Raw genomic sequence first — 20,747 nt, forward strand, 5'->3', positions numbered from 1 at the left:
CTTTTAGCCTCTTTTAGCTTTTTGTTTTGGGTTCATAGTTGGGATTAAGAGGCCAAGAGCAGCAAAACAAAGCAACACTGGACAACACAAGAACACCAAAACCAATGGGGCAACATTTCCGAAAATACAGAGAAAGAGAAAGCTCAACATTTTAGACAACAGAATGGCATTTCACAGAGAACCACACATAAGGCAACGCATTACATTTCCGAAAACGCCACAACAGAGAAACCCTGCTAACGTTTCAGAAAACACAATGTCAGTTAAAAAAAAGAGAGTTTGGACGAAATGGGACATTTCAGAGAATGTCGTACTTTCAATTGTGTTATGGTGTTTTCTGAAATATGCTCTGTAAGACTTTATTTTGCTGTTTGTTTGTTTGTTTTCTGATTTCTCCCAATGTGGCTGTTTAGACAACAGCTTGTCAACAGTTAGTAGGCGACAAGCTAGACATTCTCCAGTCGATGTGCTCGCAAACGGACCTGATGATGTCTGATGATGAGACTGATTGTTCCACGTCTACAGAGGGATTAAACGATCAGATCTTTTCCACAATACCATACAAAACAACCGAATAAAGTCATGATATGATTTTATGTAAAGCACTTTGAATTGTTTGTACATGAAATGTGCTATATAAATAAATTTGATTTGATTTTATATGTAAATTCTGTATTTGAATGTGGCCTAATGTGTCCATGTCACTGTATCAACCCTATTTTTGATAGTATTTATGGATGGGACTTCTTAGCCAGAAACCAGTCATACTTGAGATAGTGATAGTCTTCTTCTGGAAGCTTGAGGTGACAAAATGAATCAATGTACGGAGATACAGGAGTCGTCTCTTCCATTTCTTATTTTGGGCTTCTCTTGAAATGCCAAATGCTTGCAATTAAATCCTGAAATTAAACAGTGAAAGCTGCATTTAGTAACTCAGCTCTGTGCTTCCCATGTTGTTAAGGTCTAAATGGCGAACAATAACATGTCTAGCATACACAAAAACTCATCATCATGCAACCGATGTAATGTTTTTCACCAATCAGTGAGGATTATTTATCATGGAGTGTACAAAATTATACAAAATTGCTCTACAACTGTTTTCTTAAATGTATTTTACCACAGTATGCTGTATTTAACCCATTTGTTTCAGATCACAGAGACTTTTCTACCAGTAAAAAAATAAATAAATAAATAAATCAAGAGATGAAAACTAAATTTTATTTTGCAAGAGAAATCTTTAGGCCAGTTTGTTTCAGACACATAAAGAATCATCTGTACAACACTGCTGAATTCTAGTCCCAGAATGACCTCAGTTTATTTTCCCTGATCATCTTTAAAGTTTGATACAGCGTATGAATTATAAAATATGTGGGAGGGCAGAAAAAAAGAGGTGCAGTGTGAAACCGTGAGCCACAAGCCCACACAAACACACGCAGGAAAAAGCATGTTGAAGAATTAAAGGACATCAAAATGCTGTAAGAAAGTTACATGTGGGACAATGATAGTTAGGCGAAAACATTTGGGAGCGTCCTGAAACCGAAAGGCAACCTGTGGTAGGAACTGAATGTGGTAAAAACACCTCTGTCAAAGACTCATCCTTGAGCTTAAAGTTAAAATTATACCTTCCCCCGCCCCCCATTTCCCAGGTAAGTCTTTCACACAGACCCACAAATATAGTAAAAAGGGCCCACTCCTCCCTTATTCACATGTGTCCCAGTTTTCCAGCCAGAGCAGCGGACATGTCAGTGAGCAGCTCCTCCCTGAGATGGTCCTCCCTCTTCTGCAGCTCGTGAACAAAATGCCCTCTCACCTCCTTCATCTGCGTCACACGCCCCAGCAGTTGGCTGCGCAACACACCCTGTTCCTTGGGCGGGAGATCTGACCGGCTATCCACGAGCTCTGGCCTCTGGCCACATAGAGATGTAACCCTTTTCAGATTCCCCACGTCCTTCTCCAGCAGCTCGTCCACGGTGTGCTGTCGACCCAGGCGGTCTGCATGAGTGAGCACCGGAATAATATGTCCCAGGACTCCCTCTCCAAACAGCTCCAAGGTGGCTTGGATTGCTTGGAAGGCATCCTGGTCGATCCCCATGCTGGAGCCTGGGGCCCGGATCACCAGCAGAAAAACATGTGGTCCAGGACTGGTGAGCTGAAGGCTCCTCAGAGCTTCCCTGGCTCTCTGGTTATTCCCCATCGACGCGCCCAAAACATCTGGGGTGTCAATCACTGTAAGCTCTCTGTCATCCACGAGCGTCCTCTGCTTGGTGCTCTGCATCAGTGGATCCTTGAGGACTTTTGTCCCACTGTCGCCTAACAAGGTATCAGCTAGGGAGGTGCGTCCTCCACCAGAGGGTCCCAGGAGGATCAGCCTCAGGCCTTGTTTCTTGGGAGCACTGCAGCTTGAGAGGTCACGGATCAAGTTTTGAATGCTGGCTATCGTCGAATCCGTCTGTGACTCCGAAGATCCCTCTCCGGGTGACCCTGGGTGATAAGTTCACTTTAGAAAAAAAAAATCATAACCTCTATAAAGAGTCTAATGGTTATTCAAAAGTCATCTTTGTTCCACTTTCTTTTCAGAGGGATTTGTGCAGAATGACAAATTTTAATACTGATTCCTAACTCCTGCCAAACAGCAAGAGGAGCTGCAGTATTGAGCCTGTTAAGAAGTTAAATATTTATTCATGTAGTTAAATAAATACAATAAGTTATGGAGAGTCTCTAGCCAGTAGAAGTCTCTTGAACTCTTGAATAGTGTAGGAAGAGGTAGATGTTTCGGTGGTGCAGTCAGAAAAAAAAGAACAAAAAGAAGGAACATTTTGTATAAAAAAATTACCTGTGGTGGCTTTGAACCACATGAACCTGGAGGAAATTCCTTGACAAAGGAGCAAATTAGAAGTTAGGACTGATTTATAAATTCAGGTTTCATTATGCAGCGTTGCCACTGAAATAGTCACACTTCCTTGAGTTCAACAACATCCGTAGTAAGGCAGGCAGCACTCACCGACGATGAACTGCCAAATTCGAGACAGCCATTTAAACAAGCTCTTAATTCCTGAGACACAAAGCACAGGTGGGGAAAAAATGTGTCATTTTGGCTTAAAATGTGACCAATTTTTGAATCAAGGCTCTTTTCTTAGAAACAAGGGGTGCATTTCTTACCTCGGAGGGTTCTCACCAGATGGCTCACCCAGCCCCAAAGAGCTGACAGACCTAAGGCCAAAGAGTCAGTTTGTTCTATTCTGTGATTTATTTTAATAATGTGCACAAACATTACAGTCAAAGTCTATATTATTATTCAATCAATCTGTCTGGTGTCAGCAGTGCCACCGAATAAAATAGAAAGCTTCATTGGGGAGGACAGAGTGTCTGGTTGAGTAAACTCACCAGTTAGAGAGCAGAAGAGACGGATCGGCCATCGGATCAGAGCTGGGAGAGCTGCAGGAAAAAAAAAAAAAAAAAAAAAAAAAAAAAAATCAGACAACTATCAGTATCACACACGTTCAATACAAGGTTATAAGTTTATCTAGTTTGCTTTATCTTTAGAGAATGATTAACATTTCCATATGGCTCATATTGTTGAGTTTTGTTCCTTGTCTGCATGTCCGATGGAAGAAGAATCTGCTGATTAGAGACTCTACAGCTCAGATTGTGTAAATTGCTAAAAGTTATGCTGATGCTTTGTTGGTTTTGGCTTATTAACGCTCTTTGTCCTTTAAAGGGGACATATTGTTTTTTTTTTTTATGTCCACCTAGTTTTTAAAACAGTCAATTCAGTGAGTTGTTCAGATTTGCATTTGATTTTTATGGTACACCAACAGCTCAGAGAGGAAATATTAAGCTTCCTCTTTATCTTCCATCCATTCTCTTAAATTCAAAATCATCCTACATCCTAAAACTCCTTTGCTCTTGCTATTAACAGCATATTCGTATCAACAGTTAAAGAATTATTTGACGAGAGAAATAAGACAATAATGCTCAAGCAGGTCTTTGCCAAATGTTTTTTTTTTTTTTATTATCTTGACAAGGAAAACCAACTGCTAATTGGTGTTGTTCCATTTTTTCTTCTCCAGTTGGAAGATGTAAATCCCCATTTCCCATTTGTCGCTGACTGTACTATCAGCAGCTCTGCCATCACTTAAATAAACGTGTTAGTTTTAGCATGTAAAAACTTAAAAGACTGTGAGGATCAACCACAAAGCCCTAAGTTTAAGGAGTCAATGTGCGACGGAGGAATTATGATGTGATTATTTTTAAAGGGACACTATGTAATTTCTTCCAACATCTAGTGGTGCAATTTTATTTTGCAAAGTCGAATGAATTTGCTCTCTAGCGCCTCGCGTTTTCAAATGTGGGTTGAACTACGGCAGGCGGTATGTGTCAAGATTCAAGAGGCTCACGTTGCCTTTTCAAGTCTCTTTTTCGCTTTTTTGGCGACTAGGATCCCTTCTCCTGCGGCGTGGCATAACTATGGTCTTCCATTGCGAACAAAAGTGCAGGCTGGTTTATACCAGAGAATGTCTAATGGCGTAGACTGGCTCTATTTTTACCTGCGTGCAAACGTGACGTCAAAATGGGGAAAACGTGATTCGAAGTGCTTTATGTCCCACTCGGCACTTCGTCGTTTTTAATAGACCGGAAGGACATGGCAGCCTCCATAGAGCTCTATGGAGATACAGACAAGTGATTCTTCACTCAGGAGGATAATTGAGATTTTTGACAGAGCTCATTTTACACCAATGAGGACTAATTTATGAATGAATATGTTGATTTGAGCTAATAAATGACTTAATATATTACATTGTGTCCCTTTAATGGAGTACAAATCTAGCTAACTTTCTGTTATGTTCCGTAGTGTTTTCACAACCTGGGCACAGCAGTTGTCATAAATCAACACATGATTTATGATGAGATTGTGCCTTAATGAGTCATCAGTAACACAGTAAAACAGTGCGCTTTTGTGAGGTTTACTATTTGCTCTGTCCTTTGGTAACGAGGGATGGCTGGAGTGGAGTCAAGTGGGTCACTCAGCACCCGCAAACAAGTCGATGTGAACAGAGGTGTAAATTCATGATGGAAAAGGGAGTCTTTCTGTGGTATCTCACCCAAACATGTCAGAGGTATTTCATCAAAACCTTAAAGGGTAATTGAGTCAACATGTAGCAGAAAGGGGCAAAATGCGGCTCCATTGAATCAGACGTGTATTTGTTAGGTGGATGAATGTGCATGTTTGTAGAGGTTCAGAGAGAGTTGTCGTGAAAAAACGTCTTTGATGGTTAAGACTTTTTAATGAAACTGTGCGTTGGTGCGGTTGTGTGACTGACTCTGTGAGAATCTGTAGAGAAGATACCCCACGATGGCAAAAGCTCCCATCTGGGCATTGTTGCCGCCGAGCCACCAACCTAAACAGAGAGCGGCGGGGTGGGGCGGGGAAGAAAACATCACATCAACATTGCAGTGCTGTCCAACATTTCCCTTTCACCCAAATTTGAAACAGCTACTGACCACCAGAGAAATATATGTTTCAAAGCTAAGGATTTTGCGTTGGTACATGCATCAGCAAACAAGACGGGGCTTACATTTCAAACCCCTCCTGCATTATATCGACGGCAGGTAACTTTAGATGTTCACAGCAACAGTTGTGGAGTATTACTGTCAAAGTTAATAGAACTAAAACTCTGCAACATCCTTTTCTTCAGTTTGGTATTTGATTTACTCTCTGAAGTTTCTCACCTGCAACAGCATCGTCAGTGTTGTCCTGATCACACCGACACTCCATTTGTCAGCAGTCAGCAGTGTCAGCTGGTATCAAGTTAGTCAAAACAGGAAGCTCCCCTTCTGCTTAAAACTTTCAATACAAAAGCCCTAAATGTTCAAATAACAAATTCTTCTTGACAATTACTTTGTAAAATTGAACGTTATTAAACTAAATTCTGAAGTTAAAGCAAAAGGAAGGGATCTAATCATGAAGTGGCAAAGGCCCCAGGCAGAGTGAACAACACAGGAAAATCATGCACAATAAAAGTCTGTTCTGGACTTTTATCGATGGTAAAATGTTTTCTAAAAGTCCTTACCGGGTGTGTTGTCAAATATCTCCAGGGAATGTCATCTACTTTCAGTTAGTCCAAACGTTGCACAACTCACATGCGGTCAAAGTTTTCTGTGATCCCTCTTCCTGCTGTGCGAGACGCATTTGCCTGCGCAGGCCTGCCCACAACAGGAACACTGCTTCTATTTTATTGCGCTAAACAAAGAGGTAAGAGGGTGAAAGTATGTGAATAATGCTGAAGCCTTTCTTTGGAGGGACACACCTACTTTCCAGCTACAAGCAGAACTGGAAATCCTGCTTAAAACGTACAAAGTACAAACTCGTGCAGTGTTTGAAATGAGGAAAATTACGTGAATGGGTATAAAAAAAAAAAAACCTTTATTAATACAAAAATGAAAAATTATCAACCCATATAATGAATATCTATTGTTCTTTTACAAGCACGTTTCAAATACAATTTTTTCAAATGATTAAGACCTTGTTAAAATCAGCATCACCTGGTTTGTGAGTTTTTATCACATAGAAAGGACAATTTTTCCTACATTCAAACATTTACAAAAAGTGGGACTGACATATTACCTGCCAATGTTAGCTTTGACATTCGCTGGAGCAAATTCAGCTGAACAGAAACTTTGTTTTGTCGGGCACCAAACGGCGTCTGATCTGCCCCAAAACAGGCCCCACTGTGAGTTTAACACGTATACAGAACCCCATAATGATAACTGCCTTTCTAACAGAGAAAAACATCTACCAGATCTGGGTTTGTGTAAAGCGGCTGAAGAGAATGTCTATCTGACACCAACTCCTCATGGGCCCAGTCGGTCAATCAAAGCATCGATTAGCTCCTGCTTTTTGGTCCCAGTGGTCCGAATCCCAAATTGCTTACAGGCCTCCTTCAGCACGGGCACGGTCAGCTTTCCCAGAGTGCCATTCTGCACGTGGGCTCTTAGATCGTCGTCTGACACCTCCACTTTGGGCTTCTTCTCGGCTCCGCCACCAGTATTAGCTGCATGGGGCCGAACAAACAACCAGATCTTTATTTGAACACTACATTCCCATAGTACCCAAAGATAGTACTGGAAAGTCATCAGTACCTCAATCAAACCCTTAAGTACTTGGGGCCATCACACTATTCATATGGGTAGCGTAATTTAAACCTTTGACTCTGACCTGTTTTGCGTTTAGCAGCAGGTTTGCTCTCTGGATTGTAGTCAGCTGGATAAACTAGATCTTTAAATTCTTGGACTAAAGGACCCAGACGCTGATCAATTTGCTCCACCTTTGGCACTGAGGAAGAGGGGGAAAGATATGAAGAACAAGTCTGAGATAAAGAAATGAGCAATGACTGTAGGGACTCAATAAAAGGTATCAGGATTAGGTTTGTATCTGCATCTTACTGATGAGATCTTCTGTGTCCTCTGGAGCCATCATATCCAGAGCCAAGGCCTCGAGGTTCCTGTAGTACTGCTGGAGGACGGGGTTCTCAAACGCATCACTCCTGGAGGACATTACAAGAAGAAACACGTTACTGGAAGAAACCGAGCAAATGACAGTCACCACATTAGATACTGGGATTTAAGCACAGTTTCTGAGTTCCACTCAACAGCTGTTACACTATAAGCTAGCCTAGTTTATAGCCCAGTCTTTGCACAGCAGCCCATTTTGAGTTCCTCTAAACTTACCTGTATTTGAAGCGGAGCTTGGAGACGATCTCCTTCATCTTGTCCACCTGCATTTGGGAGGCTGTTGGACCTCGAGGAGGATCCAGTGTCCGAATGTCGTCAGCGTACGGAAGGGAGATGACATTGAAACCTGATGAAGGCAAAAGAAAGTAGAACCTGAGTGGTGATTTTAAAAAAAAGAAAAAAAAAAAGAAGTAAATTTCAGACTGATGATTTAGCTTTCATCAACAGGTGCCTACCTGGATGAGTTAAAAGTGGAGGACAAATTTCGTGTGTATGCATGTCAAATAAAATCCAATTCTTAATCATTTTTAATGCACCATTATAATATAGGCCAGTTCATTATTTTAAATCACCGATTCCCTAATCCTCATAACAACATGGCAGCCTTAAATTGTCAATGTTTACTGGGACATAGATAAAAAAAAAAAAAAAAAGCCCATTTTCCCTTTAGGCTGTCAAAACTAAAAGTGCAGATGTGCCACACCCACAGCAAAATACAGACACAGCCACATCGGTCAGTCAGTCTGCTCTATTAAACGATGGAAATCCCCATTTGACATTTCTGTTCCACCCAGCCGTTGATTAATGGAGATGATTATATGTGCAAGATTAAATAACTGTAATTCAGCACTGTTTCCCTGCAGAGATACGCATGTAAAAATGTTACGGGTGTGAATACAACAGATGTGTCCTTTTCACCGAGGGGGCTCCAATCAGCACTTTGGGGTGGATCACTGATCGCTGGAACAAGGATCGGATGATGCCGGTCACATTGTGCACTGAAGCCTCTAACGTTATCTACTAATGTTCTATTTCTGACAACATTCTGTCGTAAGTATTAAATTAGGAGCTGAGGAGTCATCGTGATTTGACAGCATCTGATTTATCATGAAGCAACATGTGCATCACATTCATTTGAACCACGGCAGCCTTTTCTTGGTCATTTGGTCAAATATATTTCCTTGTGGAATGAAACAAGTCACATTTTCAACAAATAAATCCAAGAAACTAAACCAAAACACTCTTTTAATAAGCATATTGCATATAAACAGTTATTGGTCCTTGATGACAATGAGCACAGCATTTTGCGCAAGTAATGACATTTTCTTCCTTTGTATTCCTCACAGCAGTGACCCACAATATATCAAGAACCAGCCAAAAGTTTAGACCCGTCTGTTTTCTTGGGCCGTTTTCACTGCCTCCGTTACTGCGTTACTGTTTTTTTATTTTTTTATTTCCCCAACTTTATTTGCGATAGCAGTGTCTTTTACGCGTGTGTGGTTGTTTGTCTCTGTGTGACCCTGTGATGGACTGGTGACCTGTCCAGGGTGTACCCTGCCTCTCGCCCGATGACCGCTGGGATAGGCTCCAGCCGGACCCGACCGACAGATTAAGCGGGTATAGAAAATGGATGAATGGATGGATGGAAAAGTGTCTTTTACTTCACTCTTATTCATCATGGCGAAAGAATGCTGTGATCTAGTTGGTGGTGTGTGACGTGGTACCATAAAGCAAAATGGCGAGGTGCCGGGTAGGAAACTAAAGTTGTGAATTGCGGTATCTCAGCCCCCGGGTGCTCCAGGGCATTATCAAAGGTCAGTATACTTCAAAATGAGTGCGAAGCGCATAGTTTTATAGTTCAAAATTCTAATTTTGCCTTACATAAAAAAAAAAAAACCCTGCTTAAATAAAGTGGTGCTAAAAGAAGCTAAAGTGGATTTATCCTTTTTGCCATCTTATTGAAACTTCCCCTGACCTCAGCAGTGCGTTACCTGGTGGTGTTATTTGTACTTTCCCCTCATCAACCGTTTCTTCCTGAGGGACCAAGGCAACAAATCGGGGTGGGTAGTTTCGTCGGGAGATGCAACGGCACACAGGGAACACGTTCTTCTCCGTGCACTTCTTCAACAAGGCGGAGAACAGACATGCACTACCTGTGGTGAAAACACGGGTTAGAAATGAGTCAATACAGAAGGTGAGGCTTAACAGTTTTTTTTTCATATTCCTACTTTTTAGTTTGGAAGTAAATTCACAGAAAGATACACAGTTCTACCTTTCACATCATTTTCCTCCGGATAGAGGAAGACAGCAGACCGGATGTGATGATGCAGCTTGAGTTTCTCCATCGGTTTGAATCCAATCAGAAACAGACCTGGGTCGTCAAACTTCTTGATGGCATCCACCTCATCCCGCTCCATCACTATTTGTCTCCTACTGTACACCTATAAGACACACAGAAAGTTTTGTATGCCTAATTTCAATCTTAAGACGTTTGAAAACTGAAAAGTCCATTTCTGATTACTCCGTGTCTGCTTCTACCTGGGATTTCTTTATCTCACTGGGCAGCAGCAGACTGCCGGTCTGGGTATGGAAGGTGCGGGTTTTGCTGCGGACTGGTTCGTTGGTTTCCCTGTAAAGCCTGATGGCACTGGGTTTCCGAACTGACACGGCGGGTGCATAAATTCCCACGGCAACATTTAAGCCCTCACCAAGACACAAGCTTAACCTAAACAGGGGAGAGAAAAGAAAATGGGGTGAAGAATAGGCAAGAGGTTAATTGACAGAAGAAATAAAAAGCTAGCACTTCTGTCTACCTGGCCAAGGCTCTCTTCTTCTGCTCTTTGGCACGCACCCGCTTCTTGAGGTCATCCAGCTTCTTACAAGGCTCAGGCTGCAGCCCCAGCTCGCTCTCATCCTCTGGTGGACTTACAATATCACGAAAGAAGAGCGACACATCGAAGCCGTTCGGTTTCATTAGGTGCATTAAATCGATAACAACACCTAAGAGAAACAGGATGAGTCAAGTGAGCCCAGAAATGGACTAAACACATCAAACTACATCATGTGATGATATTATAAAGTGTTAGAAATTTAAAAGGCTGACTCGGTTGAACAAAACTCAACCATGAACAAGAGATTGTTGTAAATAAACGGCTTTTATTACTGAAAATGATTACTGGAAAACAGGTTTTCATAAAGAGGAGCAGCCTTTGCTTCAGACCCACCAGTCTCTCTGAGGTCACTGGCTTTGGTGCGAGCCTGTCGGTTCTTCGCACTGTCGCCCTCGTGTGGTTCATCCCTGCAGGTGAAAATCATCAACCGCTTGAGTGAGAGGCGCAGCTTGATGTCACTGTAGAGGTTGGCGCAGCACCACAAGGCGTCACCTAACGAAGTTTCCCCACTGCCCATTGTCTCTGCTGCTAGCCGGGCACCTTTTTCACCGCGCAGAGCATCCACCTCCTGGACTCGCTTTGCTCCTGTGCAAAATATGAAAAAACATCAGAAAGATTTGTTTAGTCATTCATTTCGTAACAGTATTTTTGTGCACCTTTTTATTTAAAACAATCCATAACAACAACAGGATATTACAAAGGTGAATATGTTTTTTGTGAGTATATCTGAATCATTAAATCTACGAACAAACTCTCTGCCCACATTTGTATATATAACCAAAACTGCAGTGTCATTAAGTGTGATCACGTGTTCGTTTGTAAAGTGCAGCATCTCACCTGGTTCATCAAGATCGTGGTACACATACACATGTTTGAATGAGTTCCTGAGGTTTTTGCTCTGCTCTGTCCCGTAGAAAACCAGAGCAACCAGGTCCCTGTGGTTACTGATGATCTTACTGGTGTACACAGTGCGCACAACCTACAACCACACAAACTCTTACTGTCACAAGACAGGTTAATGAAGGAAGGCAAACGTGAGAGCAAAGCCTTGGATTTCCAATTATTTTGAGTTGTTATGATACAATTATGGCTATAAAGCAAAAAAGGGTAGTACAGAATCAAGGAATCAAATCAGAATAAAAAAACCAACAAAAAAAAACCAACAACTGACCAGCTTACCTCCATGGTCATGTCAAAGTTAGAAGGCTGCCCATCTTCTCCTTTAATGAACATTTCTTTGGAGGCATCAACCAAAAACACCAGACTGTCTCTGCCTGTGATTCTGTATTCTCCTGTCAAAGACACAGGGCTGCTTTGTTTAGGCAATGTTTTGTGTTATCGTGCCCTATCAGAACCCGTCTTCTGGCCTATTCAATCACATATGTTAAAGTAGACGTTAAAGCGATACTCCGGAGTAGATTCAACCTGGGGTCACTTGAACCGTGATATCCAGCCAAGTAGCCCACCCACAGTTTTTTCGATATTGGCTGAACATCAGCTGAGTTACTGAGTTATCCCGAATAGCTTCGTACAAGGGTTAATGGATCCTGGCAATATCTCCAAAATTACCACACTAAAATCACATGCCATGACACCAAACTTCTACAGTAGTACAAATATGGTCTGTACTCACAAAATGATGCATTTGGAAGTTTGAAAATAGTCCAGGAGTTTATTATTATCAACACAAGCCTGATAGCTGTTCTGCTGCTAAAGCTGCGTCGACGTCACTTCCTTGATCTGGGAGCTTCAAAGTAAGATGAGGGTTGATCTACTACTGTAGACAACAAAGCAAGGCTGCTCAATTTCTCCATTGATAAAATAATTTCACAACTACAACATAAAAATTCATTAAAAAAAAACATGTAGAATATAGCATATACTTTGTTGTTACAGTAGTAGATCAACCCTCATCTTACTTTGAAGCTCCCAGCTCCCAGAAGTGACGTCGACGCAGCTTTAGCAGCAGAAAAGCTATCCAGCTTGTGTTGATAATAATAAACTCCTGGACTATTTTCAAACTTCCATCGTTTTGTGAGTACAGACCATATTTGTACTACTGTAGAAGTTTGGTGTCATGGCATGTGATTTTAGTGTGGTAATTTAGATACTGCCAGGATCCATTAACCCTTGTACGAAGCTATTCGGGATAACTCAGTAACTCAGCTGATGTTCAGCCAATATCAAAAAAACTGCGGGTGGGCTACTTGGCTGGATATCACGGTTCAAATGACCCCAGGTTGAATCTACTCCGGAGTATCGCTTTAATGATAGTGGCTCAAAACACTAAACTACAACACATTTCTCATTTAAAACTGGTTACATCCAATGTACACTTCTATACATGGATGATCAATTTAGTGGAGGAATATGACCAAATCAGTGTGATAAAGGGCACCTGAGTTTCCACTATTATTTGAAGTTGAGGTTACAGTACATATTGAGTATGTTTTCATCTAACCTCCAGATTGTTCTCCTTCTTCTTGCGCCTCATCCTCCTCCTCATTCTGGTAGAATGCGTTCCACTCTGCCATTTGCGCTGCTTTTGGCTCTGTAACAGGATACAGTTGTTTTAATAGGAAGCACTGAGTTCTATTGGCAAACTGCATCTAAGCTCTGCAGCTCCACCGCGTTTGAACTAAATTCAAACAACGTAACTTTAGCAGAGGCCATCCTCTTAAGTACTTACAACCTGCTCCATCGCCACCTCTCGGTTGGTATAACACGTTGACAAGCTGACTTATTCTGCTCAGTTAAACTTCAAAATATAGTTAAATACTTACTTACACGAACACAATTGTGCTACTAATTTAGAAATGGAGAGCACTGGGACAGTTGAATTATAACACTATTAGTGTGTAACTAACTGTTCTAACTTAAACAAAACAATAACGTTAGCTAGCTTAGCTCGTAATTAGCTTCTGTACTTTTTACTGATATTTCCTGGCCTCTTGTGTAACCACTTTGTCTTTCAAATAATGCGTTTAAACGACATAAACTACACTTCAACTACAAACTAAAAAGATATTGGCTTGTCCTAGTAGCATTCACTTACAGTACCTCGTTTCTTGCCCACAAGTCCAGGCTAGTTTCAATGACTGGCGCGCTCAGGTACGTGAACGAGCACGCTTGACAAACCCCTACGTGACGCCTCATTGGGGTTTGCCTCTAAAAAATACGGACCAATCCTAGTTAAGTAGGAGGAGTTTTCCGGCTCAGAGACCGGAAGAAAGCATTGATTTGAGTGTACTTTTTTTACAAGTCATGTTATTTTTCACATTAAGACACTGACACAGCATCTTCGGTAATTACTTAATTCACATCTAGCTCGGTTGACATTTTCTACTTTTTTGAAAATCATTTTAACTTTAAAACAGACTGTAACCTATGTTTATATTTGTAACAGTTACATCTCAGAGTAATTCAACTTTTGTTTTCTTTAGCTAGCTAGCTTTAACAACTTTTGCTGACCGTGGGTTCAGTAACTTTGTACAAGTTTAGGGTTATTTTGAGGATATCCGTTGCTGTCATCATGGACCAAAGTGGCTCTTATCCTGTGAAACTGTACATTTATGACCTGTCCAGAGGCATGGCCCGCCAGCTGAGTCCTCTCATGCTAGGTGAGTTCCTGTGTGACTTCAGTGTGGTTTACTTCTGGAAGCCGTTGCAATTGATTGAAACTAGGAGAGAGTGGCGATGAGAATCTGGGCTGTCATCGAACTGTGATCTGAATTATTTTTTTCAATATGTTTTTCTTCACAGGGAAACAGCTAGATGGGATATGGTGAGTGTATATTACTTTATTTTTAGTCTTTTTTTTATGGATATTCTCACTGATCCAGTTAAAAAAGCATTGGTGTTTGTTTGAAAAGGTTTCTTGGTTTCTGACAGGCACACAGCTATTGTGGTCCACGGAAAGGAGTTCTTCTTTGTTGGAGAGGGCATCAACAGTTGTTTACCTGTAAGAATCAACTGTCCTGTCTCCTGTCAACATACACGTTGGGTTTTGGAGATGACCGTCTTCTCAGACTCGTGTGTTTGTTTCTTAGGGAGGCACCCCACTTGGTGAGCCTGACTCTGTTGTGGGCATGGGCTGCACTGAAGTACCTGCAGAGATATTTATGGAGTACCTAACTGCACTGGCTGAGTCCACATACAGGTAAGAACCTGACTGTTTTAAAGCACATTTAAATCTAAATCTGACCATGTGGGAGGTGAGATGAGTGGGTGAGGGATAACTTGTTCACTAAAGGGCCTTTTTTAGTAATAAATGTTCTTTAATCGTTCACTACACCTTACTTGTGTTTAGGGAAATGTGTGACAATCTTATCATCATCATCAAACCCATAGAAAGCTTAGGGTTATTAAAAAACAGAGAAAGATTAAAGCAGCATAAGTGACATGTGTCAACCTTAACATTATGTGCTTCTGACTTATTTTAAAGTACATCAGCCTCTGGGCTTGAAACTGCCCTGGGGTGCTCAGGGAGATGTCCAGGGAGCAGTTGGTTTTCAGCCTGGCATGACAATGTTTTGCTTTGTAATACCATGTAGCACACAAATAGATAACAACCCACTTTTGTCATTAAATAACACAGACGCTTACATAAAAAACAAACAAAAAAAAACACTTCAATAAAGCTAATGAAACATGTTTATATACTCCACACATTTAGTTTAGTGCTCTGTCACGACCAATGGGAAACACACAACAGCAGCATGTTCATCCATGTCATGTTATGTATCAGAGATCAAATCGAAAGCTATGAGCTCATCATTATCATCTGACTCCCGGATGGAGCCGCAGTTTGCCACTGTTTCCTGTTTCAGACTCGCCTGTAAATAAATACTTCATACGCAAAAATATTTATTTGGTTTTAGAAACTTCACGCCAGTCTTGGATTAAATCGCTTTACATTGCACATGTATTGATTTGACACATTTGCAACATTCAGATCCTTCAGAAATGTAAATTAGAAAAGTTATTACAAATATTTTTGTGAGCACGTTTGTTCATCACAAAATCATGTGCTAATAAAAAATATTAGGGCTGAGCAACGATTAAAATTTTTAATCTAATTAATCACATGATTTCCCTGAGTAATCACGATTAATCGCATTTGTACGCAAAATCCAAAAATGAATTCAAAAGTAGTGTATAGCTTTTAGCATTTAGTTTTATTTTAAATGTGCTGCCATATGAATGAAAGTGCCATAACATTTGTTGTGCAAACACACTTTTAACATCAGCATTTTTATGTAGTTTTTATGTAGAAGCCTCGCTCCACTGTCTGTTTCCTTGAATGACCTGCTGGTATCAATTGTGTGTTTTGCCTTTAAGTGATATTTTAGACTGGAACTACTACGCTGAGAAGACAATTCAACTTGGCAGTGTTTACAGATGACTTTGGTTCTGTCGACTCCGCCGTCTGGAAGAACTTTAAAATGAAAATGGCCGAGTAAAAGTTCCGTACCCTTCTCCATGTTTGGTGGATCCGCCAATTACTTTCTTTTCCGGTTCCGCAGCAGACAGCAACAGACTTTTACAAAATAAAAGCCTGTGAGCAAAAGAATTTTACAATAATAAAATAAATAATAAAACCTCCGCTGATGCGCGAAAAAATATTTGTCGGCGTTAAATGATCAATGAGTTAACGCGATAATAACGAGTTAACTCGCCCAGCCCTACAAAATATATATAAATATGTGCAACATATACAGAACTATGCAGACTTATTTACTTACATTACATTTGCCCATGCTGTTGCATGATAACATGGATAATGAACATTTATTATTTTACATAGAGTTTTATATTTGAATTTGTGTTTTGATTACTGTTTTTGATTCTTGTTACTTTAACTTGAATTTACAAGCTCCATGTACGTGCGGGATGGAGGAGACTATCCCTAAAGGCTCACATTAAATGATCCTTTATCTCATCTTTGCCTGCCACTTACCTGTTACTCTCCACTCTGTCTGGCCTCTCTCTCTTCTCCCTGAACTTCGTCTCCTTCCGCCTGCTCTCATTCTCAGCGGCGACAAGTACAACCTGTTTGAGCACAACTGCAACTCTTTCAGCAATGAGGTGGCTCAGTTCCTCACCGGCAAAAAGATCCCATCGTACATTACAGACCTTCCATCTGAAGTAATGTCCACGTGAGTAAGCTTGGTCATTCATTCCCAAAATTGGTGGATAAATGGTCTGTTGTCAGTACGAGGCGATGTTTTCGTTTTGACTTGTGCCGACAGACTTTGGCCACGTGCTGAATCTGCTCGCTTCAACTACACATGCTTGTCCCATTCGCATTGAGTAATTTGGCTAGATTTTATTCAAACTTTTTGACTTAACTGAAAATGTTCTGCCTGCTCTGTTTCCTCTGTAGGCCATTTGGTCAGGCTCTGCGTCCCTTATTGGACTCCGTTGTCATAAATCCTGGAGGCAACAACATAACCGGACAACGATAGGCAGAGTGGTGCATGTAGGAAAAGATTATTGGTGCCAGTGGCTGGCTACTTGATCGACTACCACTCATGTGTTACCGCTAACCAGCCGTCACGGGGTCACTTTCTCTGTTACTGAGTTTCAGGTTCTGTTTTTTTGCATATTGTCCTGTAGGGTGTCAAAAACTGTGGCCGGTGGGACTGAATGTAGTTTTCTGCTCTGTAGGATGGATTAGATTCAGCCAGTTTGGTGATGTTTTAAAGAGACTACTGATTTCATGAGATTACTTCCACTGTTTCAGTCAAATCATTAGATGTCCTTGAGATTTGATTTGAAATTATTTCTCTCATGCTGACACGATTTCCAAGGTCTTAATGGAATGAAACACCACGGCAGCATGGTAACGTTTTTTTAGGGGGGAAGGAGTTAGATGTGCAGGGTTTGCCTTATTTAAGATCTGTCCTACGGCTTTGAGTTACCAAGCAAACGTAAATTTGGACACAAGTTACTCCAGCAACCCCTCAAGCAGGTTACAGCTGTATGAGAAAGGATGCAGTACCTAGCATGAAAGCTCACACTAGCCTCCTGAGACCCAGCGTTCTCATATAGGAAATCCTAAATTCTATTTAGAGGTGCCTGCGTTTGTGTGTTCTTAGCCTGAAAGGCCAGGATGTTTCCATCCGTTCTGAATCTGCGTCTTTATTAAAGTAAGTGGACCGGTCCTGATATTAACTGACATATGCAGAAACAGATATAAAACGACAAAGAGTTCAGATGCATGACATGCTAACATTTTAAAAATGACTACATGATTGAATGATGTTGTATGCAGCACTAAGCCTGACTCATTTAGTCACACTTTTGCCTTGTGTTCTTACCAGACATTGGCCTTGTATTTTACCCCTTATCAGTGAGAGTTGGGAACATTAGAGTTTTAATGCCTTTATGGGATGCCATATATTTTTCCCTCATCACCTCATGTACTTATGGTAAGTCTACACAGGATAACTTTGTACTAGGCTTTCCTTTTTTTTTCGGTACATATCAGAGCTTCTGAATTGTAAGTTTCTGTTGATTCTCTGGGAAACTTTTCATTGGAACTTTTCACGATTCATCTCTCATCACAAACTTTCACCTAGATGTGTATCAACATACACACAGTGATACACTGTAATAGTAGAACTAATCGCCTTTCCTCTTAGGAAACCACATGAGACCGGTTCCTTTCTCATGGAGCTTAGGATCCGTTGAATCTAAGGTTAAAGTGTTTCTTTTACAATGCCTGTAAAGCCTCCTCTTGCACAGTGTTGTTGTGAACAATACTGGCTGAAACAATCCCCCCGACACTTCCATTCTCCTGTTCAACTTAGCGTTGTGCTTGGATATTTTTTTCCTTTAATTCCTGTGGTCATTATGGCAGGAACGCACTTGAAGTGCGAGGCCAGACTCTGTTAAAACTATTCTGCTGGTTTGTCTGTAAATTCTCTCCTTTAGGAAAATACACTCTCATCAAATGTAAGTTCATACGTGTTCAAACTTGTGTGATAGAGTAACATGTAATGACCAATAAGCATACGATTGTGGTTTTGACTAATGGACCAGTCACCTTCTATACCTCTCATTTGCTTCATCTGCTCTGTTGGAAAGACAGACTGTTACATATCTGCAAATACACTGTATGTCTGATGACTTAGTAGAAGAAAGACCTTGTGTAGTTTGTATTTACTTGACCATACCAGACCAAACCAGTGACTCATAATCGTATCGCTAGTGTGTATTGCCAGCAGCCTCTTACCTCCATCTCTTGAACACTCTCCTCGGGTTTATTAACTAATATTTTTAAGATCCTTATTTTAGTATTGTCTAATCTGCTACTACTCGACTCCACCTAAATGTTGTGTGTGCAGGTCATTGCATACAAAAGTATAGTATTTGATCATGCAACTAAATGCACAAAGCCTTATTATTTGAAATGACAAAGTTGTCACTTTATTCACAGCAACAGTCAACTCATATTTTGGTCTGTTTGCTGGTGATCAAAAAAATTCAAGTAAATTCTGTTCTGAAGAAAAAGAAAGAAGAAAAGTTGACTCGTATGCTGAGTTGCACAAGGTGACATATTATGAAAACCGTTTGTGTATATTGATTGCTAAAAATAGCTGTGAAACTAACAAATTTACACCGTGCACTCTGTGGAATGTGAGACGTTGGAAACCTGACTCCAGTAGTAATAACATTAAAAATATTCATTCATTCTGAACAGTTGTCTTGCCTGCTCTCTGTTCCCACACTTTTGGTAGCATATTAAAGGGGTGTTAATCTTTTCACTCTTTGTAAGCTTGCATTCACAGAGGAATTCCATATTCTTGTGCTTTTCTTTTCTCCTTTTGGGAAGGATATTTTCACAGGATTAGGAGAAGTTTACCGTTAAAGCTAAGAAAGATTTGAAGATGGCCAACTGCGAGAGCTTTGTGTCCCCTGCAGCCACAAGGCGGTGCTGCATCATTGCAATGATGCCAGCTGGACTGTCCTATCAAAGCAACACACACACACACACACACACACACACACACACACAAAAAAAAACTTGAATGTGTTTGCATGAACTAAATCGTAAGATTAGAGTGAACTGAAGTGTATTTGTTTTAAACTGGAACAGCTTTGAATCTGCCATTCAATTATGACAGCTGTTTATATTGCTGACAACACAAACTGTAATACACCTGCAGTGAGGGATGATTAACAGGTCACTCCTGACTGTCTTCCAGCTGTCAACTCGTTTTCTTTGGTTACAAAGAGTTCCTTGCTCGAAAAGACTCAAAAGTTAAACATCACTTCCGTCGGAACAAGATATGCAAAAGCCAAGTAATAATTTCACATTCTTTAATATTTAATCTTCAAAAATGGCATAGCTGACTAATCAAACCTTTATAAACAACAGCTTTTGATTATTTTTGGTACAAATTAGTTATATACATACAGAATATACACCTTTTTCTACATACTGTATACCACACATTATGCTTCATATTCATGTTTTTATTAGTTTGTATATATTTTGCTCCCAGATGTTATTCTGCCAATCTAATTCACATTCATGACAGCTGGCTTTCTCTACAGCGACCGATATATCAATACTGAGCTTAAGCCTTGTCAAAGGTTTACTTGGTTTAGTTGATTTGTCATTGCGTTTAATCTATGCCGTCGTGTTTACCTCTAATGAGGAAACCCACTCCAATTAGATGATGTATAGCACAGAAGGCCCACTTGAATCTCCTCCATTGCTCAAAAGGAAATTGCACAATTCAGCTCAACACAGGCCTGTCTAAATGTCGCCTTTCATTGACATTAAAATAATAATAAACGGGTTATAACTTCATAAATACTATTATACAGCCCTTATTGAAAAGAAATATAGGAAATGCCATTAACCAAACATTTACACGCATTTATAAAGAAAATATGATTTTCAGATGGTGGTGCACTGTATAAAAAGTCATTTGCTCAGATAGACTAAATAATGTACACACGATGCAAAAGACTTATCATAAATACATGAAAAGAGGGGTTTGATTCATCTAGGAAGACTGGATGCACAGTTGGAGAAAAATACATGGTTTTATAGGAAAAAAATAAATAAAAAATCAAACATCAAATGCACTTGTTCACTTCAAAGATTACTCATAAATATTGTTTTTGTCTCCCTAAACCGATAGATCTCTCAACATTTTAGACTCACAACACCAAGGACTGGCAGGAGAGGATGCCTGGCAAGGATACTGCCCGTGAAAATCAACAAGCGCACTTCACAGACACGGGGAACTAGGTGCCAAGTTATGAAGGGCAAGGAAGGAGAGGAGTAGAAGTAAAAGACTGACAAGTGTTTGGTTTTTTAACTAC

General features: G+C 40.5%; 3 protein-coding genes across 5 annotated transcripts; 1 reads left to right on the plus strand and 2 right to left on the minus strand.

Annotated features, from left to right (window-relative positions):
- Positions 1-1,198: 1,198 nt before the first annotated feature.
- LOC142373793 (uncharacterized) lies at positions 1,199-6,227 on the minus strand. The gene is made up of 8 exons (XM_075457199.1): positions 6,072-6,227; positions 5,731-5,845; positions 5,322-5,399; positions 3,385-3,435; positions 3,160-3,210; positions 3,002-3,052; positions 2,834-2,872; positions 1,199-2,481 (listed from the first exon to the last, which is right to left on the minus strand). Exons 2-8 carry the CDS (start codon positions 5,774-5,776, stop codon positions 1,703-1,705), a joined length of 1,095 nt encoding a protein of 364 aa, XP_075313314.1. The 5' UTR covers positions 5,777-5,845; positions 6,072-6,227; the 3' UTR covers positions 1,199-1,702.
- A 174-nt stretch (positions 6,228-6,401) lies between these two features.
- On the minus strand, positions 6,402-13,545 carry xrcc6 (X-ray repair complementing defective repair in Chinese hamster cells 6). 3 transcript variants are annotated; one of them, XM_075457528.1, is made up of 13 exons: positions 13,464-13,545; positions 12,865-12,954; positions 11,583-11,695; positions 11,241-11,382; positions 10,737-10,988; positions 10,326-10,512; positions 10,051-10,237; positions 9,785-9,953; positions 9,504-9,665; positions 7,729-7,858; positions 7,444-7,544; positions 7,217-7,333; positions 6,402-7,052 (listed from the first exon to the last, which is right to left on the minus strand). In XM_075457528.1, exons 2-13 carry the CDS (start codon positions 12,935-12,937, stop codon positions 6,853-6,855), a joined length of 1,833 nt encoding a protein of 610 aa, XP_075313643.1. In that variant the 5' UTR covers positions 12,938-12,954; positions 13,464-13,545; the 3' UTR covers positions 6,402-6,852. The 3 variants fall into 3 exon arrangements, with proteins under 3 accessions (XP_075313643.1, XP_075313644.1, XP_075313645.1); XM_075457529.1 differs by having other exon boundaries at positions 13,459-13,539; XM_075457530.1 differs by lacking the exon at positions 13,464-13,545 and adding an exon at positions 13,093-13,436.
- A 74-nt stretch (positions 13,546-13,619) lies between these two features.
- Positions 13,620-17,966, plus strand: desi1b (desumoylating isopeptidase 1b). Its single transcript, XM_075457531.1, has 6 exons — positions 13,620-14,023; positions 14,166-14,187; positions 14,295-14,364; positions 14,453-14,562; positions 16,439-16,561; positions 16,789-17,966. Exons 1-6 carry the CDS (start codon positions 13,936-13,938, stop codon positions 16,868-16,870), a joined length of 495 nt encoding a protein of 164 aa, XP_075313646.1. The 5' UTR covers positions 13,620-13,935; the 3' UTR covers positions 16,871-17,966.
- Positions 17,967-20,747: the final 2,781 nt, after the last annotated feature.

This window comes from Odontesthes bonariensis, chromosome 23 (genome assembly GCF_027942865.1).
Source record: "Odontesthes bonariensis isolate fOdoBon6 chromosome 23, fOdoBon6.hap1, whole genome shotgun sequence".
NCBI classification, from domain to species: Eukaryota; Metazoa; Chordata; class Actinopteri; order Atheriniformes; family Atherinopsidae; genus Odontesthes; species Odontesthes bonariensis.